The 27,553-nt window shown below is 43.3% G+C and overlaps 1 protein-coding gene across 2 annotated transcripts in view; it reads right to left on the bottom strand.

Annotated features, from left to right (window-relative positions):
* The window catches only part of Mau2 (Mau2 sister chromatid cohesion factor), a 61,514-nt gene that overhangs the window by 17,585 nt on the left and 16,376 nt on the right, over window positions 1-27,553 (bottom strand). Inside the window, exons 7-13 of one of the 2 annotated variants that reach the window (XM_075680828.1) lie at window positions 25,078-25,227; window positions 23,993-24,083; window positions 21,930-22,033; window positions 20,064-20,141; window positions 8,979-9,044; window positions 8,468-8,595; window positions 6,840-6,917 (exon numbers count right to left, since the gene is read on the bottom strand). In XM_075680828.1, coding sequence (XP_075536943.1) covers window positions 6,840-6,917; window positions 8,468-8,595; window positions 8,979-9,044; window positions 20,064-20,141; window positions 21,930-22,033; window positions 23,993-24,083; window positions 25,078-25,227 — 695 coding nt within the window. The remainder of the gene's footprint in view (window positions 1-6,839; window positions 6,918-8,467; window positions 8,596-8,978; window positions 9,045-20,063; window positions 20,142-21,929; window positions 22,034-23,992; window positions 24,084-25,077; window positions 25,228-27,553) is intronic. The other variant, XM_075680829.1, reaches the window with a different exon arrangement.

The following is a 27,553-nucleotide window of genomic DNA, read 5'->3' as shown; positions in this document are numbered from 1 at the left end:
CTGGTGCTCCTAGCTTGCTTTTTCTATGCAAGCAACTCGCCTTCATTTTCAACAGCTTGTGCATAGATGGAGTTTAAAACATTGGAGTCTGTCAAGGTTTATCCATAGGTATTCACATGATGGGTGTTATTGGCTTTGAGTAAAGCAGCTGAAAGTTAAGCTATGTGTCTAGCTTCCTCCTCGGCTTTGTCTGCTACCACGCATGGGAAGTGTGCAGCAAGACGGCAGCGTCACGACCCGGGGCTATCATTGATGTTGTTGCAGCCGACACATAGCGAATCAGTGTGCAAGCTTAAGTCACAGCTTTCAAATGTCTCGTACATTGTTGGATGCTCAAACAACCATTTTAACAGTCCATCGAGAACTGATTTTATTTCTGTTTCTCAATGCGACAAAGCCTCCCTGACTAGCGAGAGCGGTGGATACACAGTGTGCTCCACGCGAAGTGATAGTTCATTGACATCGCAGCACCTGTACATGCATGCCTCTAAACCATGTCTATAACTTGCTTAATCGCATTTCCGCCCTAACGAATCTGAATGGAAGCCAACAACATGCTTGAAAATTTGTAGCGTGCATTTCGTTAGCTACGAGACGTCGATGAACCCTGCATCTCCATCATAGGTGCCGACAATATTGCTGCAGGCATACCACAAATGAATGCTGGTGCCAAGGGCAGAAAGTTAAACTATCAACGCGCGCACCGTTTAAGTTTATGGTGCATGTGAAAAGAGATTTCTGTCTTGTTTTCTAACAGCCTAAAGCATCACTGTGGCATCGCCTGGTGCACTTTTCAAGAAAATGAAAACGCAGAATATCAAAAGGGTTAATGCTCAAGCCATATGCAACGTAAACAATTTACTGATCCTGTGCACATTTCGAGCCCAAGATCACCAGTGAGCAGGAGGTGAGACAATTCAGGTCTTCAGAATTCACCATCTTGAATGTATCTCGCAGCACCTGCACAGCATGGTACGTCAAGCACCCCCATTGCAGTTTTTCGTGTAGTCGGCTATACAAATATATGTTATAGGGTTATACAACTGTGATGATGAGTGCTGCTGAGGTTTTCATTTAATTTGATTCTGAGGTTTAAGTGCCAAAACCACGATCTAATTATGAGGCATGCCTTAAAGAAGGACTGTGGATTGCAGGCCTACTGCAATGAAATTTCACTTGGATTATTTCACTTGGCTATATATACATAGTACATTCTATAAATGCAATTTTGGCAAGAATGTAGGACTGGTAATTGTCTGATTTTGTTATTAACAGCCTTTACATAGTGCTTAGGCAGAAAAAACATGCACCTGGCAGTGAGAAGCAGTGATGCAGATATGGCATTGATGTGGCAGTGATGTGGTAGATATGGCAGTGATGCAGATGTATCCCAGAACTGTACATGACTGCTGATCGCTCAGTTGTGCCTAGGCGCCCAGGCGCATCGCTTACTGAACATTTGCAAGTTGATGGGCATCTCTGTTGGCGTGCTTTCTCGTTACACACGTGATTTGAACTATTGCAAGAATGCCGACATGTTGCATGGCGGTTGGATACTCGAACACAAACTCAAACACGAGCAATGGCCGTGCAGTACACACGCTGTGCAGAGGAAGCCAGGACACGTCTTTCCTGTCCCAGCTTTCAGGGCGCAAACGTGCACCACACCACAGCAGGCAAGTGTGACATGGACAAGCTAATGTGCACAAAGCATGTAAACTGCATTTGACGAAGCTGCACAGGCTACGTTTTCCGAACACGTTCACCTGCCCATGCAAAATCTGCTTGCCAAATGCTCTCTCGGGATGACTATAAGTACTATAAGCATTGACAGCCCACAAAAAGCAAAGGTAAGCAGTACTCAGGGGCAACGTTCTTAAGTGATAAGTTCCAGTGGTGCGCCATCTTCGAGACATTTGGCATGTCACTGCGTCGAATGCGTTGAAGTAGACTAACCAAAGCCTTTCCAACACAACACCAGAAACACTGTCAGCAGGAACCGTATGCTGCATTTGTCACGAAGGAGAATGCAATGTGGCATCCATGGTGTAGATGTGACAGTAAATTGTGCCAGATTGCATTGCCATCAGAGCGAAATGTGTGACTTTACGCACACTTTGTGCTGAGCCTCAGCTACTTCTCATCCTTCACTACAGATGGTAGTGGTTGCATGCTTGGTCGACTCGGTCTTGCTAAAGTTAAAGGCACGGATATACTCTGGCAGCTCCAGCATGCCAGGCAGCAGCCAATGAAGTTGGATACATCATGCTAGCAATGACATGGTCGCGAAAATTTTGCACTCTGTCTACTTCAGCATGTTAAACAAGGCCCACAACAGCTCTCCAATCAGTTGTTGACGCAGCAAAAGGGTACAACTGTGCGGTGAGCGAGCGCTTTGTTGTTTGTCGAAGGTGCAAACTCAGCATGCTCGCTTCAGCTGAAAGCCAGCATGCATCTGTAGGTCAGCATGCTGCTGGTCAGCGTGATCTGTGCACATGCCGACCGGTGTGGGGACAGCGCATAAAGTGAACGGCATTGACATAGTGCACAAAGCAGCTAGCAGAGTATAGTAACTCTGTGGCTAGCAGACGTGCGGGACCTGTTCGCTTATACACAGGAACGGTACAAGAAAGGGAAGCAGACAACACAAATGCTGGTTCTCAACAGTCTAAGTCGTATGTCACTCCCTGCGAGTGGTAGTGCCGGCATTGCTTTCAGTTTCAGTATCAAAAACATCAATGTTTGCTAGCGTTTTGTGACACAACCACTCAAACTTCAAGAGCAAAATTTTCCGCCAAGACTACACTAAGTCTAAATTATATGAAACTGGGCTTTTTATGTGGTCAAAAATTGCGTTGCAAATGGCCTATAATTTTGACCACCTGAGGTTTTTTTTAACATGCATCTAAATCTAAGCACACAGGCATTTTTTCATTTCGCCTTGAACGTGTTGCGGCTGCCACAGCTGTAACCAAATGCATGACCTCGAGCTCAGGAGCACAACGCCACAGCCATTAAGCTACCACGGCAGGTGATGAGCGCTGCTTTAGTTACAATTTTAAATGTGCAGTTGCACCTATATGTGGCACACACTGTTTTTACATAAAATCCTACAGTGTAGTAAGACAGCAACCTGGCACATTTTCACAGCCGACATAGCTGACACAGTCAAGTAATGATACACTCTCTGCAGCAGTAAAAATGCAATTTGTAGCGCACTATATATGACACATTAGCAAGAAAATTATAATCATTAAGGTTAAATACATCATGGAACTGAGATTGAAGATACTATGCTACACCATAAGCCTCAGAAGTTACATGCTTTCTTCAGCTCGAGTCAACATATTTGTGCTCAATCTGCCTTGTCTTTTCAATTTTAAAAGTGCAGTTGCACCTATATACGGCACACACTGCTTGCATCGCATTGGACTTGAGCTATGGGTCAAGCTACAAAGCAGCATCCAACACAAGTTGTTTGCAGCGGATCGCGTATTTGTACATCCTGTATCGCTCAAAGACCCTTCCACGGCTTCTGTGACCAAGCACAACACCCGGACTCCATGTGCACTGCCCTATCTCGGAGGCATGACTTGTGCAAAATGCTTTGCAACTTCACTAGGGTTGGCCAGTTGTGTAGTCGCACCATGAAAAAAATGTATTCATCAAGTATTGACCTCACCACATTTCTTGAAGACACTGAAGTTGTAACAAATTGTAAAGACCACATCATTTGCTTTACATTTATGAGCACTTTTTTTTCACCTGGGTCATCATAGACAATAAAGAAAAAAAATCAGGCAGACTCAGCTCCAGCTGATATCTTCGTAATGATTCACGATTTGGTAGTGAATGTTCTCTATGAATCCTATAACTGTTCTGCAGCAAACGGTTATGTTTTTGCAATGCGTTGCAAACTGATGCAAAGTGCAGCACATGGTAGTTGTTGTTCTTGCGATATCCAGTGACCCAAGTTGGTGTTAAAGAGGTTAATTGAAGAGAAGCACATATCCAGTGGCACAAAGTGGTCCAATTGCAGTATGCTGCTTTCCTATTGCATAGTGCCCTGAGACACCGAGGGGAAACCAGGGTGTCTACCAAGTTGACATTTCCAAATTCCCTGAGCACCTTTGCAAAATTCCCTGAATGAGCCAGAACTTTGTTTTATGTCAAGGCAGGCTGACACCATGTTGCTCGGTGCTGTCACTCTCTAGTAAGCACGTTGAAACAAAAAAATGACTAAATCCAGTTTGAATAGTAAGGAGCAATATCTATATTATTTAAAGAGAAAACAGAGGGCATAGCGAAAAAATGTCAAAACCCATTCCAAATTGTGTTGAACATTTTCAAATACGAACGAAAAGGAGATGCATACATAAGTAAATATTTTTGAATATGAGCTATTTATATCAACTGATAGCAAGCTTATCGGTATGAGGCCTGAACTTTGTCACGACTAAAATTCTCTCTCTGCAGCTGGAAATTCAACCTCAACTGTCCTGACATACTCTCAGCCCTTACACATCTCAGTGTTGGGTTTCACTGCGTTAAAGAATTTATTCTGGTTTCAATGAGGGGCAACTACATCTCGATGTCAGCCAACACTTCGTTTTTTGAGCTCAAGCTCCTTCAAATAGGCAGCGGCATGCTTCCTTTCCCATTAATTCCTTGGGGAGTCGGTCCTTTCTGTTCTAATCCTCCTTCTGCCATGCGTTCACCTCATGGATCATTTGAAGCATTGTCTTGGTCAGTTGTACAGTCAACGTCCAATTTTTCGGACTCCCTAGAGGCTCCAAGAACATCCGAAAATTCGGGCAGTTCGAAAAAAATGAATGCATGTCTTCAACTGCCCTCAAGAGCTAAAATTGCCACAGGCACGCCCGAAAAAGCTCTTAAGGCCTGCCAGTACACTCATTAGGCATATCGGTGCTCATACTGTGACAGGAGATGGGGTGTACGCGTCTATAATTAAGGAATACATACTGTGTCCCTTGACAATTGCCCCTTCCCACGCTTGTTATCCTTCACCGCGTAACAGTACTAAGGCAAAGCTAACTTTTGGAGCCGCATTACGCAACGCGTTGTGCTCTGCAAGCTTCGAAGCAAATCGCGAGGATTACAAAGGCGGAGTCAGTGCCATTGCTGACAACGGCCAATTCTTTCAATGAAAAACACAGCACCGCACGGCAAGAAGCTTAATAGCGAACGTAGAAGCAGCTAGGCCTAACATTGCCGCGGTGATGGCTACGGCTGCCAGCGGATCTGCGTGCGAGAGTGCCGGTTCAAGGCAGCAAGATAATCAAAATGGCAGTGGTGGTGGCTTTGATTAATGCCATTTGAGACATGCAGTCAGGGCAATATACACTGACTATTTGGAGTGCGCGGTGGTGCCGCAAAGCTGTGCGAATTATAGGGCATGTTCGAAAAATCGGGCGTCTGGAAAATCCGTCATTAACTACTCTGGCAAAACCTCGTGCCGATGACAGGGCGTCAATGACGATGCGCTGCAATTCCTCTGTTACTGGAGCCAGCATTAACATGACTTTCGTTTCCTTTCTATATAGTTACAGGTAATTTTCCCTGATGAAAGCACAAATTCCCTGAGTTTTCCCTGAGTTTTTCCAGGCTATTCAAATTCCCTGAGAATTCCCAGTTTTCCCGGTTGGTAGACACCCTGGAAACCGAAACATCTAAACCAGCATGAAGCTCATCCGCGTCTCTTGCTCTAGCTAATACGACAGCGACCAAAAGGACACATCCAACAAAGAGACACTTGCAAAACACCTCACACATGCTCGATAAGCTCACACTCTATGTGCTTGGCACTCCAGCCAACCACCAAGTACAACCTCAAATGTAGAGCAAAGGTGCCCGGCATTTGATGCAAAACGACATCTCATGTGGCACATTGATGTTATGGTTAATTATGCAGTCCTAAGAACTTTCTTTCGGAGCACAAAGGTTTTAATTTGATTTGGGCAGAACTCATCTGCAATGGCTATTGAAACCATGGTTTCTTTTTTTTTACTAGCTGCTTCTTACTTCCTGCTTCGCGAAAGAGGCCAGATAGTTGATACATGGCAAAAACTGTGTTTAGTCAGACAAGAATGCTTTGCATTAAAGATCACACAGATGCATACCAACATGACAAAAGGTACGTCAAGGATAACAAAGCTCTATAAGTGAGTTCTAATATACTTCAAAAGTACTAGGGGTGTGTTTGCTGGCTCACAGCCTCGCAGAGCAGCGTTCAAGCACAGTTGTGACAGGCTGCTCTCGATGACGACTCCCACGCAAGCTGTGCTACAGCACTACAGTGTCAGCTAACACTGCAGAAACTGCTGCTGTGTTTGAGCACGGTTGTTTGCGGTTGTGGCTTGCTGTTCTCAGTAATAACTCCCATGCAGGCTGTGTTGTTGCAGCACTACAGCGTCAGCTTTCACTGCCATAGTCATACAAGAGATCCTAGCTGACCTCGAACGTGGAGGCAGCATAACGTGACGCAAGAAACTATAATTACGGTGTACTAGTTAACAAAAATGTGCATGCAAGTTGTCTATTCAAATGAGATATATGCAAGTTACCCTTTATTTTATAATCATTGAACATCAATTTCAAGGCAAATACAGGGCTCTTACACATGTTGCATTCCATTCACATTTAATATTGAGCACGCCTACACACACCACCGCACGAAAACCACTGCGGAACTGTGCATAACAGCTTCACTGCAAAACAGAGAGAAAGCACGGCCCTTGTTCAGGCAGTTACACAAGCAAACAAGCACATCTAAACAGTCAGAATTGAAACCACCATTTTAAGGCTACTAGAATACTCACTTGGCATCATTGTAGCGGGCTTGAAAGAAGGCATTGAATCCATGGACATAATAGGCAGCTGCTCGTAAGCTGTGAGACCTGTTGATCAACAAGCACAAAAAGCATCTGCATCAATGTTAAAGCTTGGTTAAGAAAATAGCCGATAACTATAAGGCTGTAACTACTCTCACATATAATGCTGCCACAAGAGGTCAAACAACTAGACATTAAAAATGCAACCAATCTTTTTGTTGGTAGAGGTTCACAGCTCTTCATAGAACAGGAGTGGCAAGAATAGCAAAACATGAAACCATTCAACAAAATTACTAAGGCACATCTATAGAAAGCCATTCACAAATGTCTATCATGGAGAGCTTTTAGGCTGCTGGATAAGAGCAAGCATGACATTAGGGGCAGGAAATACAATGGAACCTCGGTATAACAAACAAAGATATAATTAAATATTAACTTTAATGCTACTGTATTCTCTTGCTATAACAAAATTGAAAATGTGGGATCAAACACAGTTATAGCGAAGCAAATTTTTGTTTGCACATGCCTCAGTATACATATTCCGTTAGCAAACATTTCTGATACAGCTGCCAGTCGACTTTCCAGATGCCTGATGTTTCTGACCTGCACAATTATTCAGACTTCCCTGCAATGCTGCAACCTACCCTAAGCACCAATGTATGATGGCAATATCTGAAATTTCGGATGCTGTGCAATGTTTCTGGCAAGAATCGCGTGTGCAATGCTATATGCTTGGCGGCCATGAACACAGCTGCCATATGGCAAGCATGCACAAAATCACAACTTTGGTTGCCAAATCCTGACAAAGCGGTGCTGTTTAGGCCTAGTAGCCTTAGCAGTGCAGCCGGCAGAGTGCATGGTGATAGGCTGTCATGGGAAGCTCTTCATAAATATGTTCGCACTCATAGACCTTATCAGAGATCAAGTATAAGATTACATGCACAGGTTAGATTGACGGCTGTTGTAGCAGAGTATGGATCCAAGTGTGCTCCATTCTGTGTGCGAAAAGTGCGGCGGCGGCTTGGCTTGGTTGGCCCCATGCAATAACACCGATTGCATGGCTGCACCTTTACGGCGATTCTGAGGGCACGTATGTAATTTATTGTTGCCACCATGTCTCCTATCAACACGGCAAGATGCCAATGAGCCATTAAAATCTACTTGACACTCTTTGCTGGCCCATCGGAGGCACCCCACTGCAATTCTTTTGCAAGGACCTCATCACAATTTTCTTTTCTTTTTCTCCAATATCTGTGTGCATGCTTATAACGAACATCCAAATAACCAAGATATTTTCGTAGCCAACACAACTTCTTTATAACAATGAGGTTCGGCTGTAATATAAATTACAGCCCTAACAACAGACTGCATCAAAAGTACCTGGATTTCCAATGCAAATACATATCTCCAAATGACCTAAAAGTTAAATTCCTGCTTCCGACAATATGAATGAAAATGGAAACTTTGCAGTAAGTTAAAAGTAGGCAGGGTCACATATCTGAATGGGTACTAGTGTCCTGCTTTCTGAATGTAAAAGAAATACAAATTCCATTTCCAAATGCTGAGACAAGAGCATAAGCAAAAGAGTAGAAAAATAAAAAGCTTGGCAAACTAACGCTGATGGTAGAGTCTCCGGATTAAGCCGAACAAGCAACTCCTGAAGTTCCTTCTCTCGATGGCACCGCAGGTACACAATGACCAAGTTCAGGCTGGCCAGGATCCGTAGCTCAGGTGATGCCATGCTCTGTGCATGAATCCACAGTATGTGGCTCAGGGCAACGACAGGTACAAGCACAGTAAGCCCTCTCTAGGTAAAAAAATTGTATAATTCAAATGCACTCTGTGGTGCATATTCATTATTCAATGGTATCAAATCCTCATTAATTTGGAGGTACTGGCTGCACACCAGTTAATTCAGTCAAGCTCCAAAATGAGGCAAACCACCACAAACTTGTCAAGCAAAAGCACAACTAGCATTTAACTGAAATGAAACGGCAGAGTATACAACACTACAATTCTCACTCAGAGATGGAGGAAGGAACAGCAGGAACTGTGCATGAACACAGTGCACCATTTTTATTTTTATATTTTGTGCTCAAGTAACCCTGCCTTGCTCTTCAAACTCACCCTGAGGACTGTGTTGAATTGAGCTTCAGCAGCCTCCATGCAGTTCATGGACATGGCATACAAGCCCTGCATGAAAGAAACCATGCATCAAAAACAACAAGGGTATCCTGTCCACTTCCCTTGCAAACCTCAGCTGCGACCTCCATGACTTCTACCCCTGTCAGACAGACGAATTTGGTGTAACTTTGAGCGCGTGCACTTTGCCATCAGTGTCATTTGTTGGTCGTCACACGGAAAGGTTTACTGACATTCACTGTAGAGTGTATTCACCAGCGAGTGCATTCGTAAAACTCCTTTCAACACAGAAACTGCAATGCATTGGAAATCATAAACAACTTCAGAATCTTGGCTTTTGTTACAGAGTGGCAGAAAAGTTGGTGTGAAACAAACAGGAACTAATAAAGTCCACTATGCTTTGTCTTCAAGTAACACATGGAGAGACTCTTTGTTATTACGTAAAATACACATAACAAAAGGTACAGAACAGAAATCACACCATAATGCTATAGAAGCAGTATAGTATGATAGCCAAAATGAGTAATGATTAAGCTGTGCATGCCTTATAACAACACAACCCACAATGTATATGTGCACACAAGCACACAAACAAAGCATCTGTTTATCTGAGAAGCATACAGTACAGTTAAACCTCAATATAACTTGAATATAACAAAATCTGCTATATAATGATGTACTATTGAACCTTTATAGCTTGATTTCCATAAACACCGTGTACTTTTAACCTCAAGGTAAGGAGGTGTGTTTATCCGAGATTTCAATATAACTTAATTTCGTTGCAGCCATAAAGAAAGACTGAGGCAATAAATAAACTGAAACTACTGTGGATGCCAGTGGTCGAGTGGTTGAATTATGCATGTGGTTGTTTGCGAGTGAACCTTTCAAGTTGTGCACTGCGTGGTGGAGGGTGGTAGCCAAAGCGGAGCAGCATCTTCTGCGGCAGTGGTGAATTTAGCTGGTCACAGCCTGCAAGATGCGCTGCCAGATCTCAGAAGCCACAAGTCGGCAAGTGTGATGTCGATCAGAGGGACTAGGAGGGCACATGTATGGGCGCATCATCATCACTGCGCACTCTACAAAGCTTAGTGCATAGTTCCACATTCTGCAAGTGTTTTGTGTAAGCACTCAATTTGGTGTTTTTGTTGTCACCATGTAGCAAGTGACAAGCATGAGTAGCAGTAGAAGTGGTAGTACTATTCACAACGGGCTGTCGTTTGAGGACAAAGCTAGTATATTGTAAGCGATCTTGATTGGCAAGAAAATATATGTAGCCACTTGTTTCAGGATACCACAAAGCTTGCTCTCCATGATCTTGAAGTCAAAAGTAGCTATCTTCAACTTTCTGGAACCAACATAAACTTTTACCACAAATAGATGCGTTTCCAGTGAGTACACTGCTCCTGCAACAAGTATTGGATATACCGTATTTACTCGCATAATGATCACACTTTTTTGTCAGGAAAATTGACGCAAAATCAAGGGTGCAATCATTACGCAGGTTAAATTTCCTGTGAAACGAAAACAAATTTTTTTTCGTCCCGTGTTTGCTGCGGGACACCAAAACAAAAATTGCGGCCGGCGGAGCAAGCCGAAGGCGCCGAACGCGATGTTTTATTATTCTCGTGAGTACATTATGTGCATTGAAACAGTTTCTTCTTTATCAGTAATGAATAATAATGTTAATATCGGCAAGTTTGCGGCAATAACATAGCCATGTCCACTTTGAGCGGACAGAAACAGATGGGCGCTCTCAGCTGCCAGTGACATAGAAATACATGGCCAACATGCTGTGGAAACTGTGGCATCTGTCTTCACTACTATCCTAATACGGCACGTTTCCTCCAAGGGTGGGTGAATATCTTAGCTGTGTTACAAGCGTCGGTGTATGAATAGGGTACACTTTTAACGTATCAGTGTAAACGTAGCTACTATTGTTGCCGTTCGCGATTTGTTGCGTGCCCACAAGTGCAGATGAGAAGAATCGAAAGGCGCCTTTTTTGTTTTTGACAACCATTGTAAAGCCTACACATAATAACGGCAAGTTTGGTTGCAGCTTTTTTTTTAGTCATGGACGCGCGGAAAGTGATGAAAGTAATGAAATGAGGCATCTACTTAAGAATGTTTGGCGCGTGCAGACCGCTTGGTTTGTCTTGAGGAGTCATTCGCGTAGCATTCGACAGATGGTAAGCGTGATCAATATTAGCTAGTCTAGCTAATACACGACATATCGCTGCGGCAAGTTCGGGGTGTGATCATTGCACGGGAAATAAAAAAAATCAAATTTTGATGAAAAAATTCAGGGGTGCGATCATTACGCGAGTGCGATCATTATTCGAGCAAATACGGTAAGTAGCCGACCGTAGCTGCAAGCACTTACCTGCGGCACCCAGAGCACCCACATCACGAAACCCCAACATAGTTTTATGAAGCTAGCCTACTCCATAAAACCATGTAGGTGCTCTGTGATAAAATTAACTCATATATGAGACTTCTGGAGAACCGATGCATAACAGCGACTGAACTTTTCCGGTGCCGTACCAGATCTTGCTTGATATTTCAGACATAACGTCACAAAAAAGAATATGTGGCAGCCATGAACAAAGTTGCCAGAATTTCAGTTACTGCCTTGCTTTAACAAAATGTTAAAGCGAATATTTTTTTTCCAGCATAGGCCAATGAGTTCTGATGCTGCTTTCTTGCCACTATGTGTATATAAAGGAGCAGTTTGGTTCGGTGAGCATAACATTCTGTGTCATACTACTCTAGGCGACACCTGAGGTTGAGCTGGAAAGCCACGGCAGTGGAATGGATGTGCGAGCTTCGCATATATTTTAAAAATGGTCGTCGGCTATCAAGTTCAACAAAATTTATTCTTTTTTGATGTGGAAAGTATCAAATGGCCCATTGAGTAAACGCCGGCGTCATCTGAACAACTCGAAGCTAAACATTTCGACAGAATTGCCTGTCTGGTTGGGAAATTGATTAGGACTTGACATTTGGTTGGAGTCAGTGTCAAGTCCTCATCTGAACAATGGCACCTAAATTCCCACTGGCTGTAACGCCACATCATGAGTGCGCCTTTACGGAGCAGAGCAGGTGAAAGGACACACCTGCTGTCGTGATAGCATGCCAGCATGCCAAAAGCGGTGATGAGGGGAGTGGGCATCACCACGTCACCCTCGCTCTCAGAAGCTTGTGTTATCTGTGCGTTGCTTGTATGTGCATGCTCTCGTCTGCGTTTGAACTGCGCCTCAGCAAGGCCAAATCAAAGCGCACCAAGCCAATGTCTCTTAGATATCAGGCCTTTGCATTGTGGTTTATCACGTCATTCTACTTGGACCCAAATTTCCATTGCCAAGTCCGGCGTGACAAAAGCGGTGATGTCAAAATCATCGCGGCTTACCCCGAAGCATCCCCTTTAAATTCTACTGCAGTCGGGCAAGGTAGCATGACATCACGGATCGAGTTGCACCGGCCCTGTGCTATCTATAAGTTGGCCTAGCGCCTCGAAGGAGCGCTCAGTGGCATAATTGGACATTAATACTTTCACATACACAACTTGTAAGAAGTCCTTAGGTGTCCTCGGTTTTATGTTATTAAAACTTGTTTCTTTGGACTCCCCAATTATTCAGACATTTTGTCTGACCCCTTCCATGCAAAAAAGAATCGGCGATGACTGTACTTTACATAAAAGGATGAATTTCAGTAAAGAAAAATTCCAATATAACAAAGTGCCAATTTTACTGACTTCATTATTTTAAGGTTGAACTGTATATACCCAACTGTGTTAAGTTTGTAGCTTCTTGTTCGAATTAAACTTGAAGCCAGTATTAATCATTTCGGCTGTGTTATAGTAACAAAATAAGTGGTTTTATAATTTTGCACTCTGTAGTTCTTTATTTCACTTCTTTATTAGCTCTTTCGTTACTACATCTATCCAGGTCAATCACCAGAGATCCATGCTTTAAATCACCAATTTCGACATGTTGGAACTGTTTCTTAGGCACTTAACACCACCCAGTGGTTATTCAAGACACAGCACCTCTAGAATAAGTTTTAATTTTCCCGCTGTGGCAATGCTATTTTTAACAGACCTTCTTGTGAACTAATGTGCGTGTGTTGCAGGGAAAAAGGGTGTGGCTGTCACCCTCTGCCCCACTTGAGAAAAAAGCATGGCCATCATGGTTACGCCGCATTAACATCAAATTTTAGTGATCAGGAAACTCCCAGTAAGTTAAGAATTAATTTTCGTCGCCAGCTTTGCCATCTGACAGTGCCGAGAGGTGATAATTACCCGAAAATGATGCCAGCTGTTGACTAGTGAGCTTTGGTTCGGAGTCCGGATATTTTTATTCCAGCAAAGTGCATCTCTGAAGGTACGCCGCATGTCCAACACGTTGACGTGGCATTTTCAGCCAGCTTCCAAAAGTTTCTGTTTCGCTTTTCTTGTAACATCCTGGCAAGGCGCGCTGTCGATGTTACTAGGCGTCTATCAAAAGTCGCTCCCATGGCGTTGTCTCCACGGCTGCCTCGTGAGAGAAGTGTCCCGCTTGGAACTATGCTTTAGTGATAAGTACTCATGCTGTGAGTCCGAAGATGACAGCAAACCAGATTCAAGCTCTGACGGCGACAATGTTTTGAGTCGGCCTGGAACAGTGAGCTGTTTACCAGCGAGTCTCGTTCCTTGTGCACACTTATCTGCCTACCTTTTTGCACAACCTGAGAGCTCTACTGATTATCTCCAGCGTACATATTTCATTTGGTCATGATGTGCTGCCATTGGCTAAAATGAAGCTTCCTTTCACACCAAAAACACCACCCGGAGCGCATCTCGGCCCAGCATTATGGAAAAGCACAAGACAGTTTACAACGATGTGGGATTACTTTGTGCTATTCTTCACTGTGGAGGTGACAAAGATAATCTTCAAAAATGCAAAGAAATGTGATTGGAAGTGCAATTATGGAGCTGCCCAGCTGCGCTGAGAGAGATCAGTCCTGGAAAGAGGTGACTCCAAACAAACTGGTGAAGTTCATTATGCTCTTCATCAGACCATCCTCAGAAGATACAAAAAAAAAAAAAACTACGAAATGTGTTACGAAGACCACGAAGTTGAACAAAGAACAGATGTTTTGTGCGCAAAGTACAGAGTGCATCTATGCTTCGCAAAAACTAGGAACTGCTTCATGCATGGCACGAGTGATGAAGCAGTTCCTGACCTTAGTTTCTTTACTGTACCTAAAGAACGGTGGTATACTGAGCATTTAAAATTTCAGACACTATTCCTGGGTTACTTATCTTTGAAATGTGCATTCTGAATTTCCTTTGACATTAATGTTTTTGTAGATATCATGTTTCTTTTATTGTTCTTACTAACTGGCCACAAGAATGGCACTTCCTAGAACTTTTATGTGCTACCTAATAAATGATTGTGTTTTGCAACATATGTTTTTGTAAAGAGCATTTGCTATGCTGCAACGTGTGCTGGAATATTATTTGGTAAGTGGCAAACATTTTTTTTTCTTAGACCTATAAAAATCAACCATTTTCTCACAGTGACAAAACAGTTAAACATGAATATAGGTATTTCTTCTATACAGTCAGACCTAATCATTAGGTCATGATTATGTCATTCTGACCTGATCGTTATGACAAAGTTCATTATGACCTAACCATAACAAAGCTGCATCCGACATAAAAATACCTGCGTGATATCCAGTATATCCGTTATAAGCATACACATTCATTTCGACAAAAGAAACTGTGATCTATAGTATGTAGAATAAAGTTAAGCGTGATGCCTCCAACGAGCCATCAAATGGTCTCCTGTGCATTTCAATGACCTCTGTGCAGCTTGCCATGCCAATGCGTGGCACAGCAACAACTATATATTCCATACACATACCTCCCGACCTGGGGAAATTGGCCAAGAAGAAGGAAGGAAGGGGGAAGTGGGCGGGGTTAATCTGTGTGTGTGTGTTTTCTGGGTCACAGCAATATCGGAAACAGTTCTGAATGGCAGCTAGTACAGTTATTAGACCTACCAGTGCTCGTACTCTCACAGGAGACGATACGTGCGTGTGCACATGCATAATTAACCCTTTGAGGGTCAATGACATAAATATACGGCACCGTGAACAAGCCCAAAATGGTCGATGCCATATAGTTATGGCGCCGTCTGTACGTTTAAAAAGTGCGCCTAATTCCTAACTTTTTCTTTTCAGGCATGTGCTGCCAATATGTGGGAATACAGGGAATTTTTTTCTCACGCCTCCCTTTCTCGGTTTTCATTGCATGGTTTGTTTTAGAGATAGCTTGCTCCGGTGCGTCTATATACTACCGCTCGTGCGTTGGAGCACAGGTGGGTGGGCGGCTGTTTGGGTTTTGTTCCACGGGCAGTTTCGGCTTCTTGCGCTCACAAAACTGATGGCTATCTTGTTACTAATAGCTCAAAGGGCAAACGCTTGTTTCTCGCTCGATTTGTGCTCACAGGGATTCGCATAGGAAGGATGCCGCTGTGCATGCGTTTCCTTTTCTTTTCTTTTTTTTTCTTTTTTGGAGGCACGCGAAAACTAATTGCCTCTGGTTGGCGATAGGATTAAGATTAGCAGAAGTTTGCCACATGTCTTGCTTTTTTGACGGGCACACAACCACACAGTTTTCTTGAGTGTGCTCACCTACGCAGTTCGATTACACTGTGGTAGTAAATATTAGTTTAAGAGCAGAAACATTTGAGAGTTGCAAAATATTCTTATGTGCACATTTCCAAAGCCTCGAACTATGTGTATAACAATGCATCAAATTTTTTATTCTTATAAGTTTATTTCCTTCTTTTATTGTTGTTATTCATGAATAAACAGTACATATATACAAAAACGAAATATTTTTTTTTTTCCCTTTACGGTCACCCTAGAAAAATTACGGTAATTTTTTTCGAAATAGGTCCCTCAGAAGAACTGGAATCTTCAATAAAAAAAAATCGACCCTGGGCGGTCGCATATGGCGAAAAAAATCGACCCTTATAGGGATAAGGAACAGGTACTATGTCCCATTAAGTGGCCGCTTTCCATTCTTAATTCGCTTCACTGCTTAATACTACTGCATTAGACCTTTGTCTCAAGTGCACTGCTCAACCCATGTCTCACTCTGAGGTGAACTCAGTTTGGCCTACACTGCCTAGACACAGATGGCTTGGATTAAATTCTGAATTCGGCTAGCTCCCTAGCGCATAATGGCAATTATATATAATGGGGCTGCGCTGGATGACGCTGCATTTTGTTTTTCTCAGTAGGGTTGGGGCAGCTTTTAGGGAGCTTTATGGCTATGTTCGCACAATGGAGAGGATTGGTTAGAATTTGGGAATCTCCCGGATAAATCAGGAGAGTTGGCAGGTATGCATGCATGTGATCGCATGAGATTAGATGATCACATGAGAGATGAGATGATCATGAGATGATCGCATGAGATTAGCACATGAACTTGCCAGCTGCTGCCAAATCAAGCCATTAGCAAACGCACAGCAGGCACATCCAAAACGTGTCATTTAAGTTGCTCTTGGAGCATAGTTGAACAACTCGAACAACAGAGGGTGACCGCCTACAGTCCCAAACTCCGCTACTACTGCCATCAGTCTAGCCCCTAAGCTTGCTCTTGATCATTGATGAAGTCTACAAGTATGACCACATTGACAACTATCGTGCTACAACTTGTCGTTAGCCGCTTCGCAGGCCGTCAGCAAATTTTCGTTACCTAGGCCGCTAGGCCTAACTAGCGCCGTTTCATGAAGTCCGCAACTGAAGATGCATTACGAAGTGAACGTAGAGGAAACTGTGTTTACGGCCACTTTATTTGAAGCATCAAATGTGTGAATAAATGAGTAATTGGGTGACACAATGCAGCATTCCAAATTTAAGTTGCTGTTATGCAGTTGGTTATAGGGGTATGTGGCAGCGTCACAGGGAAGTCCGAATAATTGCATAGGCCCAAATAATCAGGTGCCTGAAAAATCAGTCGGCGATTGTGTTTGGCAGTTTTGCTACCACAATATATATTTCGAGCGATGCAAAAACAAACACTCATTTTGCTGTAACCAATACCATGTGAAATCTTGCAATCTTGGTTTTGTTAAAGGGACCCTTGCTTACATGGGATCTAGCGGCTGGAAAACGTATACAATCGAGTCTGCAGCAGAGAACAGCAGCACGTTTCGGTTATCGCCTATTAAATGCTTGCATTATGTTTCCAACGGCATCATGCGCTGTGAAACAGTTAGGCGAAGATGCTTATCGCAATAGGATTGGCGGTGATAGCTGTGAATGCTGCGTGCGACGACCCCAGAGAAGATTTGCTGGTACCGAAATGAGAAACTGAGTGTGCGCCGGCGTTTTCACATGAGACGTGCAGCTATATACTATTCTCGAGCATGTGCGCCTCGCACATTTTCTTGTTTACATGGGATCTAGCAGCCGGAAACTGCGCCATACGAGTGCAGTTTGGCAACGTACTGAATGTTGGTGCCGAAAAATCACGTGTTCTGGGAATATATGAACGCGTAAAAAAATTTGCGCAACTCTGTTAGGTCATTTGTGTTCTCTATTGCCAATATTGGCGCCGGGAAAACGTTCATTACGGGAACATATCAACGAGGTTCTACTGTGCTTCATTATATTGAGAATTTCATTATACTGAAGTTCGTTATATCGAGGTTTCACTGTATTTCATCCTCGCACTTCGAGTCTGCACAAACTAGTTGTGTGTTGATACCGCAGCCGTCATGGGGTGTCACAATGAGCCCTCTCATCAGCAAGACGATCAGACAGCCACAGGCACTAAGTAGTCTCTGTAAGTACAAAGCTCCAGGCATCCAAGTACCCATCTCTGCATTGAGAGAGCGCCGCACGACTGAACCGGAAGTAGCATCATAAAGGGGGGAAAAAAGAAAGAAAAAAACCCAACAATACTTTTGCGCGGGGCTTGTGTAGCTTCCAGAGTGCTAGAGGAGACAAATGTGTAACTGTGTAATGTGTAACTCTACATATAATTGAAGTATTCAAAAAAGTTCTGCCGCAGAGGATTCATGAGGCAACATCCTTTAATGGTGAGGTCATCCTATGCTTAGATTTTATAAGCACGTCTGAGGGCCCCTTTAAAGCAGGACAATACTGCATTGAAATAAAGCATGACTAACCAAACTTAATATGTACTTTGTTATATTTGATAATTATATTTATCTAAACAGGCAAATTAGCCCAATAACGGGCACAGACACAAGAACGGGGAGGCAAAGACAAGCGCTTGTCTTTGCCTCCATTTCCTGTGTCTGTGCCCGTTAGCGCACTAATTTACTTGTTCAGCTATGCAAAACCAACTAGCCCAACAATTAATCGTTCCATTATGTTTATGTTTGTTACATCGAGGTTTGACTGTATTCTTATTACTACTGCCAGAAAACACTTCTGGCAAACTCCAACTTATGGTATCCTAGTGTGTTAAGGTTCTTGTCCCAAGATACAAATATTACAATATTCAGTCCCTTTCTCAGCGAACTATAAATGTCTATAACCTTTACTATTAGCACTGCCTTCACAAAAACCTAGGGCTTTTTTTTTTTTTTTTCAAGGTCTGATCAGTCACGAAATGAGAACCTCACTGTGTGCAGATGACACTGTGTGCAGATGAGTTGCGCAGTGTCTCTAGTATGCCTATCAATTGCATATGGTCGCAGTTGTCAATTCTGAGTGTGCAGTGAGCACGTAAACATGCCTCGAACAATAGTCTCTCACTAAGCGTGAGTGTGTGCGTGTGCTGCCATTCGATTTCTGCATGCTAAGGGGTGCAATGCAGTTAAAATCCACAGACGAATGAGTAATGTGTACAGTACAACTTTCATAGGTGACAGCAAAAGTGTGGCAACGGTGCAGGAACTTTGAAGCAGGACACACAGGCGTTCATGATGCAGGCGTGCAGGGAAGGAAGCGAGTGTCAGCCGATGATCTTGTTCAGCGAGTGAATCAGCCGATTCGAGGAAATCGACAGTTCACAATTTCTATGTTGAACGATTTGTTCCCTGAAATTTCACGGTCAGCTCTCTATACCATCGCGAGTGAGAGACTCTAGTACCACAAACTCTGCGCGAAGTGGGTTCCCAAGATGCTGACCGAACATCACAAAACACAGCGAATGGGCGTAGCCTTCACATTTCTCCAGCACTACCATGATGAAGGATAAGACTTTCTGAAGAAAATCATCACAGGGGACTAGACATGGGTTTGTTTTGAAACTGAAGAAACAAAAGAGCAATCCAAACAGTGGATGCATTCTGATTCTTTGAAAGCAAAGAAGTTCAAGCGAACCTTCTCCAGCTGAAAGTGTATGGATACTGTGTTCTGGGACGGCAATGGTGTTCTCTTGGTGGAATTCATGGAATGTGGCACGACCATCACAGCAGCCTCATACAGCGTGACTCTTGAACGTCTACGAAAGGCAATACAGAACAAGCGAAGAGGAATGTCGTCATCAGGCATAGTCCTTCTTCATGACAATGTGCAGTTGCAAGAAGCTCCTGCAATATTTTCAATGGGAAGTGTTTGATCACCCACCATACAGACTGGACTAGGCTCCCTCTGATTGCCATCTCTTTGCTCACATTAAACGCTGGCTAGGAGAACAACAGTTTGACTCAGACAACGAGCTGCAGACCAGCGTGCAGAATTGGCTTAAAGCACAGCTGGCTGCCTTCTATGACGAGGTTGTAGGAAAGTTGGTACCATATGACAAATGTCTCAATCAGAGCGGTGACTATGCGAAGAAGTAGCTAGAAAGTGTATCTAAACATTCCAAATAAAACAGTTTTGATTTTCATTGTGGTTTTCACTGCGCAATCGATCGGACCTTGAAACAAGGTTGCCCTTGTATATTGTATGATACACACACATAAGACACACAAAGCTATCTGTGATAGCACAAGCACAGGTGTTGTTCAATGGTGACCGGTTTATGGACTTGTCCTTTGTCCTTCTTAGATTATTAGAGCAGAAAGTTTAAAATAAACAGCCTTGAAAATTTCTCACCAGGAGTGTATGCAGCTGAGGTTTGTGACGGGCAAACAGACGGGGCTCTTGACGACATATCTGCAGGGCCTGGGATGCCTGTACATGACATTCAAATGCAAATAAATGAATTCAGCTCACAGTTCTGCAAAGTGCCGATGTGCAAAAAAAGAAAAAAAAATCTTTCTCATGCCCTGTGAAATAGAATAAGCAGTGATGAAAAATATTGACAAGTGTTTGCGAGCTGCAAGTACCCGAACTTTTATTTTTCAAATCCCAAATGGAAAATATTCAGAAAGAAAGCTGTCACTGCTTCAAGTGGTACTTACGGCAAATTATACGAAAAACATGCCATTGTGCAGAAAAGAAGACAGGACTTCAGGCTCCACAAGCAAAGCGCTAAACTAGAGAACAGCACAGTGCTTTCAACACAAGAGAATATCTAAGCACCGCTTTGAGGTGTGAGCAAGCACACAAGTGCGCGACTTATGAAATTTTGCAATTCATGGGGTCCAGAACCCCACCTAAGGAAACCTGTACTGCAGCACTTTCTGATATTATGACTTCTAAACAGTGCTGCAAATAAATGAATGTTGCTTTAATTTACATGCTCGTGCTCATCTTCACTAAACCTGCAGGTGGCACTATTCTTTTCAAAAGTTCCTAGGCCACCGAGAGAGTGACTAAGCTGGCAAGGAGGGAGGGGGGAAAGTGTGGAAGGGAGTTCCCACCCTCTATTCCGTTGACCCCTTCCCTTTAATGAGGGATAAATAAAGCTTTTCATCATCGTGCAATGTCCCCTGCCCTCCATAGTTGTGTGGAGTGTGAAAACACGCACAAATAACTCTCCTCATGCCATACAGCTTTATGGTTGCACAGCTCTGCACTCGTGCAGCTTTGCATGGCACCTCATGAGTGGCATGAAAATTTCTGTAGAGGAACACATCTCCACGTACACTGATGAAAGTTCTGCCACATCATTATCCAACAACTGCCGTAGGAGCTTAAGGCTGTTTGCTGAAGGAGCACCTCCCGTTGCTATGCTCCTTGTTTTGTACAGCTGCAGGCATTTTCTTATCTCGCATCAAGTACTTTACATTGTACGAATGAACAAACAGCAAGTGATGCTGATATGAGCTCATGCAGAACTTGACCATGTAACATGGAGCGGTCAGCTCCCTTTGTGAAACATTTGACAAATAATGGCACTTCTGCTTTGCTCTTAACCATTCACAACTCTGTAAACACGTTCTTTTCTTTTTTTTTTTTTTGTGCAAAAGTGTCCCGTTATCTAGGATAGCCATTTTGTCAGCTACCTAGGCTGCTTACAGTTTCTGAGGCATCGATAGATGCTGGCATGCACCGGAAACACTGTCAGTAGCCAGCCGTACTTCACTTCTGATGCAGCATTACAGCTTGGGCTGCCTCACCACCAACAGCGCCATTCATAAGGGCACTGGCGACATTCAGTGACCATTGCTTGATAGGGTATAATGCTCTGTGAGTGGTTCTACAGACGGCTATGCTTCCTTCAGTGCCAAAATGACGCCGACTATTTCACCATCTGCTTCATCATCCCACTGCACCTTTTGTTTCCATTTTTACTTCCGTGCAATGAAATTTATGTGAACACTAAGTTCAAATGGTTTACTGGGAAACTATGCAGGGCTGCCTCAGCGATTTCTGTCTCTAAGGCACAAAAATTCTGGGAAATCTAAGTTTTAGTATAATATAGATAGCCTTGCACAGAAGACTAAAAAGAACAGAGCAGAAAGTTAATAGGGCTCAAGAGTACTATAAGATATAATAGATGACACTTGTAGTGCAAGACCAAGGAGCTATGTAAATTATTTATAGTGACTGAAAAAAAAAGAGAAAAAGCCGCACCTCTTGTATGGCGAGAGTCTTATTGCCCATGACCAAGCGACACATGGCAATATGTTCCAGGAGCAGCAATTGGAATGAGTGCAGGATTGGGTTGCTGTCGACAACTAGGCACGGTATGAAATGTACAAATGAATAGTCAAAATGGCAATCTGCACATAAAAGGCACAATGCATAGAGCTTTCCCCTTATGACAGCATATTAATGTAAGAATGACTGCTCACTTTAGCCCATTACCTAATTAGCACACATGAGCAGGCTCAGTACTACGTGCATTTGCCAAGCACCTTCTGCTTGGCAAATGCTGTTTCCTGTTGTATGAACAAAAATCCATTTTCTGTCCCAAAGAACAGTTAGGAGAGTTTCAAGATCCAGCTTTATTTTTTCTTCACGAAAGGCAACTGCAGCCAAAAAAAGAAAAAAAGCATGAAGAACAGGAAATCTGGCCAAAGGAAATTTGGAGTCAATCTGGCAAGTAAATATGGCAATGACATCATCCTTGCTATGTGCTAGTCCCCATGGCAGCCATTTCATGTAAACTGCAAAATCCAACTGGACTTGGAGGAAAGAAAAATAAGTCGGAAAGCAGCTCCAAGGAGCCGACTGATTCTAGCTGATACCTAGTATGAGATATTATATATACCCAAAAAAGAAAAAAAACCGTAATCAATGTAAATCAACACAAGTAATTCTCCTCCTAATAGAAAATAATCACATACAAAGTAGAAAAGCTCATGTCTCGAAATCTGATATAGTAAGAAATTATAGCTTTTGCATTCCAAAGATGCTCAATACACTCTTGTTATGTGCTGTGTATAAATGCAAAGCATTGAATTAATTCTGGAGTTTTAAGTGCCAAACCAAGATTTGATTATGAGGCATGCCATAGTGTGGGACTCCAGATTAATTCTGACCACCAGGGGATCTTTAATGTGCCCCCAATGCATGGGACCACAGATGTTTTTGCATTTCGCCCCTATTGAAATGTGGCCGCTGCAGCTGGGACTCCATCCCGCGACCTTGTGTTTAGCAGCGCAACACCATAACCACTAAACCGCCGCAGCAGATCAACACAAAGCTTTCTCATCCTTACAAGAACAAGAGAAATAGCTCTGAGATTCAAATGTAAAATGCATAGTCATAAGAAATAGTTCCTGAGGTCTTATTTTGCAACAATTTTCATTTTTCATTTTTCCTGCTCTTTGCCAGTGGCTCCCAAAAAGTCATGGCCCTGGTCACAACTACTCAGCATGATGGATGATATAAAAAGAAATAGAATCAGAAAAAAAAAAGAATGTTTTTCTTACAAGATACAGCTCCTGGTTTCTCTTTAACCTACTGGATTCTTCAAATGGTCAAGAAAAATTCAAGCTTCGAGAAACAAGTTCCCAAAAATAATGTCATAGGCAGCAGGTTGAAGGCACTGAGATGGGACATTTTTAAGGCATCAGGAATGCAAGTAAACATGGCACGTAAACATTGGTGCAAACAATGGTACGAGGGCGAATCAGAAAGTCCTTGCCCTTATTATTTTTTTTTTAGCCAAATTATGGCTGTAAATGTGAAGTCAACATATCCATTCTTAGCGGTGGACCTTTCTTGGACTCGCTAGGTCTTATCTACTGGTAGCTCCGCGGCACAGCACTGCTGTCAGTTGTTGAAGATGGTGGTTGTGCTTCACACGTTCAAGGCGTACAAGTAACAAAGCATGATTAGTTTTCTATGGAGCGAGGGACGAACGCCCATTGAAATCTACAGGGAAGTGCAACTCACGTATGGGGAAAGGTGTCTCGCCTCGAGAAGTGTGAGGTGGTGGTGTTGCGAGTTCGCAAAAGGCCGTGAAGACTTGCATGACAATGAGCATTTGGAGAGGCTGCGTGTGAGGACTGGTGTGGGGACAATGTGGGAAAATAGTGCAAGGCACGTAGAATAGTACATATATTTGTAATTACCTGTATGTACCTTATTTTGGCTTATAAAAAATAGGGGGCAAAGGCTTTCTGATTTGCACTCGTACAAATACTGCTGCACTTCCCCAAGTAACATATATGATGACTTGCACCCACTTTTAAGCTTCTCAATTTGCATAAGAGCCTTATCAGTGTACTTGTGTGCTTTGTCCATGTAGCCAGCCTGCATGGAATGTAGCACTGTCACCTGGAAAGAGAGCCATCTTCCATCATGAAATGGTAACATAAACAAACAAAATAAAAAATTAAAGGCACAAGAATAAATAACACAGGTCAACTAATTGCTTCAACTATTTTAAAAGTTCCCGCAAGAAAATATTCACTAAGCTCTTTGAGTTCAAAATGGCAGATGCGTGTCCAGAAAAGGCCTCGTTTGTCTAAACGGAAAAATCATTTATGCCATTGGAAAGGTTTCCCACAGCTGTGCTGAGCACAGAACACCACCAAAGGTTAACATGAATAGACACTACATTGATTTATAGTAGTGCACCTAAAGAAACAGCTACTTTGGAGAAAGCCGCAACCAAGTGAGCATGCCAGCCCTAAACTACAGCATGCCCAGGACCCACAGCTACAAGACTTAGAGCTAGTTAACCCTTCAGACAAGCTTGCAGCACAAGTTTGCTGAGCTCCTGCAAGCTTTAACCTTAAGCAGGTCCAGCCCCCACCCCCCCTCCACCCTTTGAATCAGCCCAATAAATGACTCTAACCTTAACCTCCTGCCCTCCACTCTCTGGTAAGAAATGTTACAGCCTCAACAACAGCTGTCATCTTACCATTTGTAGTTCCAAGACCGTTAGATAGTTCTGGTGTTCTACTGTCAATACACCATCAATAATGTGGGCACATGGTTGGGCACTAGCTTCCGACTATGTGCTCATGAGTGTGCACCTTTAGAGGTCTTATAGAACCCCTCAACATGCTTTTCTCTGTCACTTAACCTACACTGCAGTCATTTTTCACTGATGCGGTCCTGAGATAGCATCTTTAACAAACTTAAGAAATGAATTCCATAAATTAGTGTTCGTGCACCAAAATCAACATGTGCTCTAATAAAAACAGCAACAGTGCAACACAGGACAAGCGAGTAGAGAGCACAGGACAGAGCGCTGTCCTGTGCTCTCATTCTAAGAGTGCTTCCTATAAAGCAAAAGCACTAGTGGGATAAAAACAGCACTAACCAAGTAGACCAGGACACACATATGCTCCTTGGGCATCCAATGAAACATATCTCCAGGATTTGATGGGACAGTCTCCTCATCTGAGTGCAACGATGTGATGGTCTGGATACCCTGCTGAAGCTGCTTCAGGCAAGGTTTCACACTCTTCACCTGCCAACAATAACAACTATTATATTCACTATTCATCATCATCAGCAGCCAATTTTTATGTCCACTGCAGGACGAAGGCCTCTACCTGGAACCTCCACTTACCCCTACCTTGCGCTAGTTGATTCCAACTTGCGCCTGTAAATTTTCAAATTTCATCACCCCACCTAATTTTCTACCATCCTCGGCTGTGCTTCCCTTTTTTTGGCACCCATTCTGTAACTCTAATAGTCTAGCTGATGTCTACCAGCAGATGGCTCCCCATTTGCTCTCTGATCCACAAGACTCTCTTCCCGTCTCTTAAAGTTACGCCTAACATTTTTTGCTCCATCCATCTTTGCACAGTCCTTAACTTGTTCTTCAGCTTCTTTGTCAAGCTCCAAGTTTCTGCCCCATATGTTAGCACCGGTAGAATGCAGTGATTGTACACCTTTCTTTTCAATGATAGTGGTAAGCTTCCAGTCAGGGTCTGACAATGTCTGCTGTATGCACTCCAACTGATCTTTATTTTTTCGTAAATTTCCTTCTCATGATCAGGGTCCACTATAACTGACCTGGATAAACATTCTCCTTCACAGACTCTAGAGGCTGAGTGGCGATCTTGGAACTCTTATTCCCTTGCCAACTCCTCCAGCACCCTTGGCAAGGACGGTGCTGGAGGCCTTAGCCAACTTAACGGGGAAGAGGCCACCGTCTGGAGCAAAATACAGACTGGGGTATTCCCCCATCTAAAAATGCTAAATGCCATGTATCCTACTCACTATAGGGCCAGCTGCCTTTGGTGCGGTGGCGTACCTACACTAATACATGCAACCTGGGAGTGCACTAAGCAACCTCACAGTCCAAATAGCAATAACACAATGGAGCAGTGGGAGGCACAGCTCGCCCGTTCCGACTTGGCAGGACAAAAGTCCTTAATTAGCCAGGTCAGGCAGACGGCAGAGGCCAGTGGGGCCCTGGACTGAGGGGCTCCACCCACACCTCCTTAATATCTTTTCCTGTCAAATAAAGTTTCTATATATATATATATATATATATATATATATATATATATATATATATATATTCCCTTGCCAGGCTATTGATCATTATTTTTCTCTTCTACATGTTAATCTTCAACCCGACTCTTACACTTTCTCGGTTAAGGTCCTCGATCACTCGTAGTAATTTGTCCCTAGTGTTGCTGAACAGGACAATGTCATCTGCAAACCGAAGGTTGCTGAAATATTAGCCGTTTGTCCTCACTCCCAAGCCTTCCCAGTCAAGCAGCTTGAATGTTTCTTCTAAGCTTGCAGTGAACAGCACTGGAGAGATTGTGTCTCCTTGCCTGACCCCTTCCTTGATAGGTAACTTTCTACTTTTCTTGTGGAGACCCAAGGTAGCTGTGGAATCTTTGTAGATATTTCCGAAGATATTCACATATGCCTCCTGGGGCTCTACAGCGCAAGACTATTCCAATATGTTTTTATTCCAATCTCCTGATGTCGAATTTATGTAACTGCCGACACAAGCATTGGGCGGTGACCCACAGCATTGCCTAAAGAGCCCAATCAAACGCTCTCCTCATTTATAGGAGGTCACTTTTGTTTGCTTTCAAAATGAATAACACTGCCTACATTGAGCGTTTCTTCTTATCTAATTGGCTGACAAGAGGCGAGGAGCACACTCAAGTGGAGAGGGTTTCGATGGGGCTGAGCCAGCGCACTGAAAATAGATAACCAGACGACTAGGGAAGTGCCAGCGCCTGCAACTGGTCCACTTTTCCTCACTTAGCTTGTGATGGCTTGTCCAAAATCGCGGTGGCATGCAACAGACAGTTAAAAATGCCGCTAAAACGGATCCTCAGCAAATAAGAGTTGGCAGTGCGATGTCGTATACATGCAGAAAGGGTTTCGTTATGCGCAAATAAACCCATGCTCTCCGGCAGGTGCGAGTAACCAGTGCCTGAGTGATCGGCGGCAGCCAACTTCTATTCCTTTTGGAACAGGGCAACCTCCGGCTATTCAGAAAAAAATCCAGTTTTGCAGCATATTAACGCATCTTTAACGTGTACACGTCACTTTGATGCAATGAGTTTTCGCGGTTTTGTGACGTCGAGTGACAGACAGGTGAAGTGGATGCAGCCTCAAACCTTTTGACCAATAGCAGAGGGTTAATGGCGAAAAGGCGTCGTATGAGAAATTATTTTTCTTTTGTTAGGCAGAATCATACATAATCAGTGCATACACATCATCCCAGATTGGGAGCTACTGCAGTTTTCGTGACGTCACATGACAGAGAGGCAATGTGGGGTGGTCCAAAAAAGTTTTTGACCAATCGGCAGAGGGCC

This window comes from Dermacentor variabilis, chromosome 2 (assembly GCF_050947875.1).
Source record: "Dermacentor variabilis isolate Ectoservices chromosome 2, ASM5094787v1, whole genome shotgun sequence".
Classification (NCBI taxonomy): domain Eukaryota; kingdom Metazoa; phylum Arthropoda; class Arachnida; order Ixodida; family Ixodidae; genus Dermacentor; species Dermacentor variabilis.
This window is presented reverse-complemented; position numbering and strand designations above follow the sequence as displayed.